Source organism: Myxocyprinus asiaticus, chromosome 16 (assembly GCF_019703515.2).
Source record: "Myxocyprinus asiaticus isolate MX2 ecotype Aquarium Trade chromosome 16, UBuf_Myxa_2, whole genome shotgun sequence".
In the NCBI taxonomy this organism is placed as follows: domain Eukaryota; kingdom Metazoa; phylum Chordata; class Actinopteri; order Cypriniformes; family Catostomidae; genus Myxocyprinus; species Myxocyprinus asiaticus.
In genome coordinates, this window is record NC_059359.1 from 44,002,985 (window position 1) to 44,016,533 (window position 13,549).

At 34.8% G+C, this 13,549-nt stretch overlaps 1 protein-coding gene across 1 annotated transcript in view; it reads right to left on the reverse strand.

Annotated features, from left to right (window-relative positions):
* Positions 1 to 482: 482 nt before the first annotated feature.
* The window catches only part of LOC127453878 (metal regulatory transcription factor 1-like), a 63,095-nt gene continuing 50,028 nt past the window's right edge, over positions 483 to 13,549 (reverse strand). Inside the window, exons 9-11 of the mRNA XM_051720624.1 lie at positions 8,864 to 9,402; positions 5,630 to 5,687; positions 483 to 5,510 (exon numbers count right to left, since the gene is read on the reverse strand). Coding sequence (XP_051576584.1) covers positions 5,083 to 5,510; positions 5,630 to 5,687; positions 8,864 to 9,402 — 1,025 coding nt within the window. The 3' untranslated portion in view covers positions 483 to 5,082. The remainder of the gene's footprint in view (positions 5,511 to 5,629; positions 5,688 to 8,863; positions 9,403 to 13,549) is intronic.

Sequence of the window (13,549 nt, forward strand, 5' to 3'; positions counted from 1 at the left end):
CTTATAAAATGTCCATCTTTCAGTAGAACCCACAGATGATAACACCCAGATAAAAGACATTCCTGAAAATCAGGTTATTTTTAATATTCATTTTGATTCCTTATCATCCATTCATTTCATTTTAAAATGGTCTCCTTCCAGACCTTCTAAGAGTGATCTTGAGGCTCTTGATGGCAAAATTTCTGACCGACAAGAGCAGATCCTCCAAGATCTACTGAAAATCCAGAAAACATTTGTGTTGGTTTACAGTATTGCATCTTATAGAATGTTGATGTTTAAAACACTCCTAAATCATGACTTCATTTGGTAGGAAGAGGCCTTGGGAATACCTCAGGTCTGGAAAACTGAGCTGTGCCACATCAATGATAAGTTAATACTGAAGTTTCTGTAAGTGTATATGAATAAATCTTGCCATGAAAGTGTTGGTGGCAATGTGATTCTTTCAAAAATGACTGACACTGAAATAATGCAACAAATCAGACAAGATTTCACTGGTATTGTATTGCTTTTTGATTCAAAAAGTTATTACTTTGCCATACTTTGTACAAAACAAGCATATTAGAATTTTCACATTATACATTCTTTAAAAATACAGATCTTTACATTTACAGTTTCCTCACACTTTGGGTATCAAAAGCAGTCCTTATGGAAGCATTTAGTTTTCTCTACCTCATCTGTTTTTGAGACTCCACTAACATGCCAGTCGTACTTTTTATTTTTTTACTCCAAACGTCTAGTGTCCTTTTGATGCTGCCTAAACCAGAATTTAATACATATCATCAATGTCAAGCAAACATTTTCAGTTACCATGAAAAGGACCCACATCTGTTAGTTTCACAGATCAAATCTACTCTTTTGTTACAATGCCTTCAAAAGTTTCTAGAATGATAATTACAGCACCTGACTAAGGTGGAATGACTGGAAATAAACACAGAAAGCCCAAAAGTTAATCTTGAGCAAAAATGTACGTAACACTTTATGATTAGGTTACATTTGTTAACATGAACTAACAATAAACCATACTTTACAGCATTTATTAATCTTGGCTAATGTTAATTTCAACAATTAGTAATGCATTTTTAAAATCAAGTTAATGCACTATAAACATTGAACTACTGTATTTTTATTAACATGCATTAACAAGATAAATAAATGCTGTTTTTTAAAAAAAAATGCATTTGTTCATTGTTAGTTCATGATACCTAATGCATTAACTAAAGTGTTATCAAAATTTCTTTCAGGAGAAAAACAAAGATTTTTAACCTGTGTGTTTAAACAAAACCTACATGGGGTCAATTTAAAAAGTTGAAGCAGCAATCATTTTCAACAGGAAAATACAGAACATTGCAATGCCCAGATACATGATGAAACACAACACATTCAATCACATCAAACATAACTGTACACGCAACAATATGATGGGTGAGCATACAAAACAGACAGCTTAGACATTTTCTTATACAATTTTAAGGTAAAAAAAGCAAAAAAAGGCTTGTAAAGTTACCAATTCATTGCAATAGGACACAACTGTTTTGCTCTAATAATTTGCATATGATAAAAATATAAGCACTGAATCCTGACACGTGATCATTTGCTTGTGGATATGTACAAAGGGAGGTAAAGTGTGGCTGAGTAGATGTTTATTTCCTGTATTCTTGAAGCTCTATGTCACATTGCATAGTTACTTGCTGAATAAAAAGTGGCTTCAAATCTATACTAATATTACATAATTGAACTAGTCCAAACTACATGAAATGTGAATGTTTTGATCATATAAATTGGCCAGACCCCACATAAGTGCCATCTCGTTTTAAATGAATACTTAATTAGTTTAGGGGAAATAACTGTGTTGTTCAAGCTGTAAGGATTACAATGTTCCAGTACTCAGTTTGCACAGTTGCCATTAATGGACATTTGAGGAAAAAAAACGGAAAAAAAAAACGTAATGGATAAATATCAAAGCTACTGTACACAACAGATCAACTGTTCATTCAGCTGTTATTATGAAACAAAACATGAATTTTGAGGGAGAGATGTATTCACAGATTGTATGATGACCTACTGAAGTAACGTACCATAAGTGAGGGCTTCACTGAGAAACAGACAATTCATGTTTACTTGGCACTGGACAGGACAAAGGCTCTTTTAATATCAGGCCAAATAAAAACATTCATGTTGAGTCAATTGTAGGAGATATCTGAAACAGCGAGGAACATGAAATGATGTGGAAAATCAAAGACATACATATCTGAGGTTAAATAACTCTATGACTATGTGACTGTAAGAGTTGTAAGGCCATTTTTGTCCTAAATGAGTCCATTTCAGTGAACCTCATGAAGAAATGTCTGGATCAAATAAAAATATTATTACTTTTATATATATATATATATATATATATATATATATATATAAATAAAATATAGACATTATTAATAAAACAGTATGCTAAATAAAAATTAAGCCTAATTTAGAACAATTATAATTGTATGTTTTGTGACACTGCTTTTGACATTACTTGATAATTACAGTTATATTTTATGGGCTGTAACATTACTTTCAACATTATTATTACAGTGAGCACCACCTCCAAGTTCCATATAAATTATTGTAATGTGTAGAATTCTTATTCTCATTATTGTAATACATTAATGAAAAAATCATCCTAAATTCAAATAAGTACAATAAATACTACTATGATGTACAAATACTTTACAATTTAAAAAATACATAATTACTTATGCATTATAGTGAAGATAATTTTTTTTCCACTTTGCAGGTGAAATATGACCCAGATAGTTTTCGTGAGATTCACCAAACTACATACATGTGAACAGTACTGCATAAGAGATACACTGGTGTAAAAGGCAGTGCAGAGTCACGTCTATCATCTTGCACGCAAAGTCTGATTTCTCATAGTTCTATACAAAAATACAAATACAATCTAAAGGCTTAAACATTTATCATTTCAAAGGTACTATATATTTACATTATGGTTAGCTCCTTAAAATCTCTATACAGCAGTGGTATATAAATGAGGGGCTAACGAACGCAAGTAATTAGGCATTCGCTGAGTTGGCTGAACTGTGGCTAGGTAGTGCACTACAAGCAGATTAATAACAAAAGGTTAGCTCTGATTTAGTTGTGTTCTGCTGCTCAGAGTTATGTAGTCAGGAACCCATATAAGCAGACACACACAACAGCTTCAGAGAACCACTGCTTGTTTCTCTATCCCTGAGCGGGTCACCACACTGAGACTCATGAGGGTTTCATTAAGGAAAGGTGCAGGACATGGAAAATAAAGGCAGGAAACATACAGATCTGTAACAACCAATGAGAGGCAGGAAAGGAAACCCAACCACACACCCATCACGAAGGTGTCAGTATTTGATTGGCTGATTCCATCATAGAGTATAAAAAGTTAAACCACAAGGACAAAACATCTTAAATTTCATAAATGTTTTCGATAAATTATAAGAAAATGAAGCTCTTTTATTTTATTCATCAATTTACTTTGATCTCAAAATGATTTACAATTCAAATAATATATATTTATATATTTATTTTGTATTAGGTATTAAGAAAGATTGAAAATGAGATTGAAAAATGTGCTTAACTCATGAAAACAAAAATTGGTTTCCTTTTCTTTAAGCAAACAATAATGTATTTTTTGATTTTGGGGTGAAATATGACCAAAACTGACAAGCTTCATGAAATTCCCGAAAAAGATAGTCTTAATCTTGCTTAGTTTGGAGATTGCTTTTTTTTTTTTTTTTTGAAAAGTAGGAAAAAATAGCTACATTTATCAACAATTAAGTATTTTAATAAATTAACACATATAATATTAAATCCAAACTAACCCCTAATTACATTTAAAAGACAAGTTCATCTAGAGTGACAAACTGTCAAATAAAAGATTTCAAAATCACATTATCAAGACTACTGTAGCCTTTTGTAATAAATTACAGATAAAATACTTATGTTTCATTACCCCACAAACTTTGCTGAAAGTCCTAGACATACCAGTGAACAAATGTGCAGTACATTCCCATCAATCTCTTGGAATTCAAGTTATAAACTCAAGAACAGCACCTGGCTGGGCAAAAAAAAAAACTTCCTTTTCTGTATTATAAATTTCTATAAGCAAATTTGGACCCATTTCATAGTAACCAGTGCACACCTGTGGTCTTTTCCTTCCAGAATCATTTACATAATCTACCAACAACAAAAAAACAAAAACAAAAGAAAGTTAAAATGCTAACGAGACTCATGCTATAGAGCCCCCTAGAGGACAGGGAGGGAATTTATTTTCTGAAATAGGTTTGCGTTACCACACATGTTTTACGTTCCCTCACAATTATTTTGGGTTCTCTCACAATACCTATATTTTCATCCCTTACGAAAAATGGTAATGATTTTTATTACCATCGTTTTGGTTTTCCTATAAAACTACGACATGAATATCATGACTAAAACATAGTCACTGTAGTTAAACCATGGTACATTTTCGTAAGGGATGGGTAAACATATTGTGAGGGAACACAAATCTTAAGAGGGATTGCAAACTTTTTCACTAAACAAATTCACTCCCTGTCCTTTAAAAGGCTCTGTACAATGAAGTAAGGGAAGCAACTCAACTAACTTTCCCTAAACTGCTCTGAATGCAAATATACTGCCCTCCCTCGAAAGTGCACCAAAACACACGCTCACATTTGGTTCAAGGAGGTTGCTTCACAATACTACCCTGCAAATGCAAAACGCAGTAACTACACATTTTGTCCAAATTGAATTATGACCGAAATCTGATCTCTTAGATTATAATCTGTCCTGTAACAGATGGGTTTGGCTCAACTAGACTCAGATTCAGAAAAAAACAGAGTGAGGCTATTTTATAATCCACATTTGGCTGGACAATCCAAAAACTTTGAATCCATTATTCTAGTTTTAGTGTTATCGTAGATACTGCGTTTTGCCTTTGTATGCCAGAATAAGCCTCTAAAAGACACACCTGGGAGATATGTGTGTCTTTAGCATGGTTACAAGTGTGATCTACTCATCCATACACGACCTGAACCTCAGCGTACTCTAGGGGGCGTTGTTGCTGCCTCCATCAGCCATGGAGAACTCGTCTGCGACCATAAGAAGGGCTTCTATGTTGGCCGTGGTGTCTGGGCTGAGCAGATCTGAAACATCTATGCTGGCCAGGCCATCAGTGGTGGGGTCGGGGGTGACAGGAGCGGACAGGTTGTCCGGCAGGGGCGGTGCGTGGGGTACAACGGGGCTCTTTTTTGATGGGTAGCAGGAGGGAGGGGGTTCAGGGGTGATTGGGGGAGGAGGAGGTGGTGGGGGAGGAGGAGGCGATGTGTTCTTTGAGTCTTGCAGTGAGGAGGCAGCACTCTGAGCAGAGCTCTTGTCTTTCGCTGAGTCTCTACAGGCACAGTGACACTGGCACGACTCCTCCTGCTTTATGATGATAACCGGCAGACTGAGACCAATCTGCTGCACTGCGTTCCCTAAAACATAATGACAAAAACTTCATAATAAATGACACACTGCAACCAAACTGTAGAGAGAGAACAGCACGCTATATGCAGCATAGTTTCAGACCTATTTAATGCGTGTTTGATCGTACCTGAATGTCCACCGACTGGTATGGCTGTTGTAAAAAAGACCTTCTCGACTTTTGGACCCTGAAAATGAAAGCCGACATACTTCAGTCAGGAAAAGAGCAAATTAGTACATGTATATATATATAAAAAAGAATCTTAGTTTAAACAGCAAACGGTGACTGTGAAATAATTTTTTATTATACTGGTTATCCATTTAACTCATTCAATTTTAACTTGAATTTAGTTCATATTTCTGTATTTTCCAAAAATATCTGAAACATAATCAGAAAGGTAAATCTGCCATGGGTATTACTGAAAGCCATCCCAAAAACAAAAACCTGCAGTGAAAAAATATTTTCAAAAAAGACTTTAGGAAAATAATATAATACAATAATATAAAATGGGTTGACTATAAATTGTTTTACACATTTTTAAAAAGATATATTTGAATTTGTCAACTACCTGAAAAAAACCCTTGCCCCCTTCATCTGGTACATCACTTCTATGACATTTACAGTTATTTGTTTAGTGTTTATTTTTTACTCATTTTGTTTTCTCAGGTCAAGCATTAGTGCAAAGGCTAACACGTGTGCAAAAAGCAAAACAAAATAAGTAATTAATCATTTAAATAAAAAATAAATAAAAAAATTGTCCCTTAATTTCATGTCATTGGTGTTATCGCTGTTAAAAACTTGTATTTTGAAATGACAAAATCTTGTGGAAAACAACTTCCAAGGTCAAAGTTCAGAGGAAGAACAGGCTGCTCAAATGCGCATACAGTGATTTTTCCCACCATGTTGAAAAAGTATCATTTTTTTCACATGGTTCATTTAAATACGTCATTGGTGTTACAAGAGATTTTTATAAAAAAAAAAATTATTTAATGGTATGATTTATTTGAATCTAATCAATGGTGGTTTTTTGTGTTGCTATTGACACCATCTTAGAAAATTCACCTTTTAAAGTCACCATAAATTCAAAATTGACAATTCTTATTTTCTTATTGGATGTTGCTGTTTTATTATAAACTATTTATCCGTGCACATTATTATTGTTTTTAAATGGTTTGCCCTCTTAATTTTTAATCAAAAATAATAACTTGCCGTGTGATGTGGTGTGTGCGCGTTTATGGGCTGGTTATGTAGTAATGTTGACAGATCATTCAACTTATGAAAAGCTGGCCGGTATTGAGATCGCTCAGTTTTCCCGGTAAGCCACTCTGACATGAGCAGCATGGTGGAAAGGTGTGTCTGTGTCTGTAAACTAAAGCCTTTTGGCTATTTTTAAAAATAGGACAAGTCGTTTGTCCCGCCCCCAATTCCTGTTTCAGTAGGAAATACGTCAAAACAGCAAGACAAACGGTCAAGGCACTTCAGTGCGACTTGAAGAGAATTTGTCATTGGTTTTATCGTCATTGGTGTTACAACCCCTGCTTCATTTGTTAAACAAAATAAAATAATAAAGTAAAGAACACTTAAATTGTCCTTTAAGAATTTAAAATGTTTAAAAATGCTGACCCTCAGCTTTTATGGGCTGAAACTGAACTGAATTAATTGAGTCGGAAAGACAAAATCTTTTGAGAATGACCCAATTATTACTAAAATGAAAAAACTGATGTCTGGTGCCCTGTTGTGGAAGCTACAGTCAAGCTACACTTGGAAAAATAATTAGCTACACTACAAGCTACTAGCAGGGGATAATATAACTATTAAATTATATAATTCATAGTTTCATCAGAACTGTATTTTTCAGTTTTTCTGTTTATTTTAAATACTTGAACAGATACATTTATACAATATAACTGCAAGCAGCAACTACGGGGCCAAGCACACCAATGGCAAACATTTAGACTGAATATAGAATTCCGGATAGGATTTTAGAGCAGAGTGGTGGAAAAAGACATTTGTTTGATTAATTATGCTGTCAAATGCCTATAACCTTTGCCCAATAGGTGGAGCTGTCACCAAACTGATATGGTATTGTAAGGGCTTGGTCACTATCCCAAACACGAAACACACCAAAGAGACACAGCCTCAGATCCTTATTGGCATCATGCTATTAAACTTGTTTATGCATCACACGAGAACGGTTTGGTCTATCAAAAAGCTTTTTTTGATACATGGCAAACCACACCTGTGTTCTGTAAGGAGTTTGAAAAGTAGGTTTTCATTGAAATGCAAAATGGCGGACAAGTATGGCCAACCATGGCAAATTTGATATCTACGATCTCGACATAACCCAAGGAAATTAATGACACAAGTCTGTTAATAATAGACCAAATTAATCAAAAGTTATAAGCATTTATATGTATTTTTTGACCACTAGGTGGCGCTGTCCCCAAACAAGTCTACAGGACCTGGCCCTTAATGACATACCAAATTTCGTAACGTGATGGGATTTTAAGCAATTCAAGACAAAATTACGACAAAAAATGGCCGACATAGGAAAATTGGGTATCATTCAACTTGGTATGCCCCAAGGAATCTAAAGAGACCAGTCTCATAATTTTAGGCCAAACTATTCAGAAATTATAAGCAAAAATAACCATTTTTCATATTTTTTGACCACTAAGTGGCACTGTGCCGAAACTGCGCAGGTACCCCCAGGCCATGCTTGTGATTACATATACCAAGTTCATCTATATAAGCTAAAGCATTGCGAAGATACAACCTCACATCCATTTTGGCGTGCTTGCAACCGAATTTGTTGAAGCGTTATATGAGAACGATTTGGTCAGTTTGATCAAAATAAATCTCATAACTTTTTGCGATGAGTGTCTCTAGATGATACATGCAAAATTTAAAGCGAATCAATCGGACATACGGTCTACGAGGAGTTAAATTTTTTTCTTCAGAAAATTCAAAATGGGCTCTAAAAGTGACCTTATAGATCGCTCCCATTATCATATATGAAGCAGTGCAAGTCACACGCTTGCAGTGTTAACAGTTCCATTGATTTTAATGGGAGTGATCAAATATTCCAGACCTTTCCGCTAAGGAAATAATTGTAAGCATCTAAACTATGATATGCTTTCATCGACTCACTCATGGAGACACGCTCCGTGTCAACAAGATAATGGTACACGTCTGGATTAGTCACTTCAGGTAAAAGTTTGAGGTCGTTTGAGAAAAGTCTGGTAGTGACACCTTCCTACAATATTTTGAAAACTCCTGAACAACTGTCACGAAAAATGTTAACTTTAGTAGTGTCGCTACTTTTAGTTTGTTCGGGTGAGGTGTAATGGTGGAGTGCTGGACCTGTTGTTCAGGGTTCTGCTGGGCGCTGGCGGCACTGCTGAGGATCCACTGCAGGTTGTGATCAGACATGACGATGCTGGGCTGCAGGCCGAGCGTGGGTGCGATGGTGATGGTGGGAGGAGGAGGAGGAGCCAAAGGCACTGTGTGCGTTACTGCTGCTGTCACCTCTGTTGTCACGCCCGCTGTGCTGCAGACACTAGGTGCACTTGGCGGGGGCACTGGCTGAGTCGAGGAGGGCGATGCCACATAGTGCTGGGAAACTGAGGATGTAGATGGAGCGGACACTTCTGGTAAGTTTGATGAGGTGGACGGGGCCGAGGGGAAAGGTGGGGTCAGTAATGAGCTGCTGACAGCGGTATGCGGGGCTGGCTGTGAGGGGAGTGCTGTAGGCGGAGCCTGAGTCTCCAAAACCGGGGTTGTGATGGAGCATGAGGAGGAAGAGGTGGATGGAGGGGGCTGAGGGAAAGCAGTGTGGGCACACAAGTCCGAATCGGCCGGCTGAGGTGAAGGTTCAAGGCCAAACGACTCCACAAAGTTATCTGGAGGAACAGAAGATTGAATTGAGATAATTTAAACTATGCAGTACATTTTCAATTGCCAACATCATACTATATATATATGTCTTAAAAAATTGGATCAAATATTAAACTCAGAGTTTTTACAAATGGAAATCATATTAGTTCTCTTTTATCAAAATAATTTCACTACTTTGGTTTAAATATCCCTCAAGTTCTGCTAAAATGGGGGTGGGTGGGATGGGGGGTGATATGGGAAATTTATTAAGAAATATTCCAGGTGTTTCTTCAACCCACTACGGACACGTTTGGAGAGAGAATCTCCATGGACCCTTTTCATAGACTGTGATGACACGTTTCCGCCTTATTTAGCAGCGTAAATCTAGCAAAAATGTTTTTATATTTGCAATTTTTTATTTTTATTTTGTGTAAATTTGAATTACACAATTTTTTGGAATTATACTTTGTATTATATTACTGGTACCCTGAAATTACCTCATCAGCTGCAATGAGGTTTCTAATATGGCTGCTGAGGCAGTGACAGAAAATTTGGCTTCTTTCTCTCTTCTTACTGCTGTATTCCACTGCTCTCTCTTTTTTCTTCTTCTTTTGGAAAGCTGTCAAAGCATAATAGTGGATTTTTTTCTTTTGCTGCTGGATCAAATGGGTAAGCAAAAATACTATTTTCTGTGGTCACCCATTCACCGCAATATACATTTATCCTGCTATCTCTTACTTCTACATTCCAAACCCTGGATATGTGTAAAGAGTTCTTTGACTAATACATTTTTGTTTTTACTTGCCAGACTTTTGACATGACATATACACTACCGGTCGAAAGTTTTGAAACACTTACTCATTCTTTATTATAGGTTTTTGTTTTTGTTTTTGTTTTTTTCACATTTTAGAATAATAGTAAAGTCATCAAAACTATGGAATAACATAAACGGAACTATGGGAATTATGTTGTGACTAAACAAAATCCAAAATAAATCAAAACTGTGTTATAGTTTAGCATCTTCATAGTAGTCACACTTTGCCTAGAATTTGAGGTATCACCCTGGGATGCTTTTTAAACGGTATTGAAGGAGTTCCCATCTATGTTGGGCACTTATTGGCTGCTTTTCTTTATTATTTGGTCCAAGTCATCAATTTCAAAAACTTTTTTTTTTAAATTAAATTTTAGATTTATAATGAAATAAATTAATATGGTGGCACAAATATATTTTTGTCTACAAAACTAATTTCAAACATTTAAGCATACGCCTTCAGATCAAAAGATTTTTAAGATCATGAGAAACATTTCAGTCAAATGTTTCAAAACTTTTGACCGGTAGTGTATGTCAAACGTAATGAAAACTGAATAAGATATAAAGCAAACTAAGAATATTAACATCCAGTATTACAGTATATGACTTCACATGCTATATTACGTGAGAGTGTTTATTTTGTCATATTTCACTTTTAATCATTTTAATCAAATTTAAACTTTTCATTCAACATTAAATCAATTTATATGTTGTCATAAAATTGCATTTACAGTACAGTAATGATACAGTGCAAGCTTTTACTGTTTGAGATTTCATACACATTTTTAACACAAAATATTCACATGGTTGAAACCTAAAAATTAAAATATAATTTCACATCTAATATTTAAGTGCTACTATATCAAAAGTACCATGTAAAAAATAAAAAATAAAAAATCTTCAATATTTTGTCTGTTTAAGTTTAATTATTACATAATGTATGATTGCCCCTTTAAATATTCATAAACAGTTGTGGTCAAAATTATTGGCACCCTTGGTAAACATAAGCAAAGAAGTCTGTGAAAAATTTGTCTTTATTGTTTATCCCTTTGTTTTGTTTTTTTCATCCAAAATATTCACTAAAATCTAACCTTTAATTGAAGTAAACTATCTGAAAAAGGGGGAGAATCTCATAATTAAATAAATATTTTTCTCCAAAACACATTGGCCACAATTATTGGCACCCCTAGAAATTCTTATGAGTAAAATATATCTGAAGGATATTCCAATTCATATTTTACATTTTTTAGTGCACCTGGGTGACTAGCAACATGAAATTGTTCAACCATGACTTCCTGTTTCACAGGGGTATAAATATGAGGTAACACACATGCCAAATTCTCTTAGGCTGTGTCTCGTTTGGAAGGATGCGTCCTCCGGAGGTCACATTTGTCGGCCGCATACGTCATCGAGGCTGTCTCGTTTCATTTATTTATTTTTTATTTATTTTTTTTATTGGGAATGCAAAAAAGGTTAACAATTGTATAAATGTAAGTGCATATACATAAAAGGCATTGACAATAGATAAAAAATAAGAAAAAGAAAGACAAAGAATGAAACGAGACAGCCTTGATGACGTATGTGGCCGACAAATGCGACCTCCGGAGGACGCATCCTTCCAGACGAGACACAGACTTAGTCATTCATCACAATGGGTAAGACCAAAGAATAAAGTTATGATGTGTGGCAAAAGGTTGTTGAGCTTCACAAAATGGGGAGTGGCTAAAAGAAAATAGCTAAAACATTGAAAATATCCATTTCCACCATCAGGGCAATAATTCAGAAGTGCCAATCAACTGGAGATGTTACGAATCAGCCTGGAAGAGGACATGTGTCTATATTGTCTCCACGCACAGTGGAGTATGGTTCAAGTAGCCAAAAATTCTCCAAGGATCACAGCTGGAGAATTGCAGGAATTAGTTTACGCATTTTGTTGCGTGCTTGTTTATATGCACAATTTGTACGATTTACAAGTATCTACATGGAGTTTTCACTGATATGTATAACAAGTGCTAAAATGGTACCATCTCGTTAAGAACAGCAGCAGTTCTGCGAGCGTCTGACAGAGGTGTTTCTATTATTTTTTTTATTTGATTCTAAGAGTTTTGCAACACATTTACCTTCCAACAGACATCCAACAGGCACATTGCACTGGTCTGTAGCCATGCTGTAATTTGAGAATGTTGTGAAAAGTTTAAACGAAACCAGAGTTGACCTTGTCAAATGCAATTTAAATGTAACTATAGCGTTTCATATAGTGACATCCGTGAAATATCCTGACCCACGGTAGCTAAATACGGTCCATTTCTTTCTCACTCATTCAACACAACACGCAGTGAAAGGATCCCGATGCTAAAGTTCTTCTCTGCTACACAAATCAATCATTGGCGAGTGAAATCTTAACATTTTCTAGCCAATGCTTATAACAGACATGAGTGATTAACTCGCAATGCAGAGGGCTTTTCTTCATTTTTTTTATTTTCTCTAATAAAACATGTTTCCTTGGAAATATTGTTCAATGTAGAACTGTTTCATTATCACTTTCTATCTGTTAGTCTTTTATATATTCATTGAAGTAACAAAAGCCAGTTCCTTAATGACATCATTATTCGACATTATTTTCGGTGGGAAAACAACAGCATAAACATAAGTAATATAAGCAATTGATTTTGTGACATTTTGTAACTTTGGTTTGTCACACTTACCAACACTTCATCCTGTTTGATATATTTACATATTTCAATATGTGATTATATCATAGTTTCAATAGTTGGTAAAAGAAAATCAAAATTTACTTCAATTTAATAGTCCAGTAATATTCTTGCCATTATGTTAGAATTTATAAAGTTTAAGTGCCTCAGCTTGACCAGAGCATATTTCTGAAAGCCTGGGATACCCTTCTACAGAAATACTTCTTTAACCCTTGTGCTTCATTTTAGACACCTGTATTGTACTTGGTCAAATTTGACAGAAAACAATAATATATATATATATATATATATATATATATATATATATATATATATATATATATATAAAAAAACAAATTTTTATGAAAGAAATGTAATAACACTAACTTCAAAAAAAAAAAAAAAAAAGAAAGAAAAAAATTGGGGGGTGATCTTATCTATCTTAAAAAATTACATGACTTGAAAATCATGTAATGAAAAAAAAAATAACCAATAGATGCTGCAGAGATACTCATTAATTCCTGGAATTCCTGGTTGTAACCAGATTACTTTGTGTGTGTGTGTGTGTTCTGTATTGTGGCTGAATCATTGATTTTATTTGAAGATTTCCCCAAAGATTTATGTGTTATAGTCTCACACATTCATTCCTCTGTGTGTGTGTGTGTGTGAGCT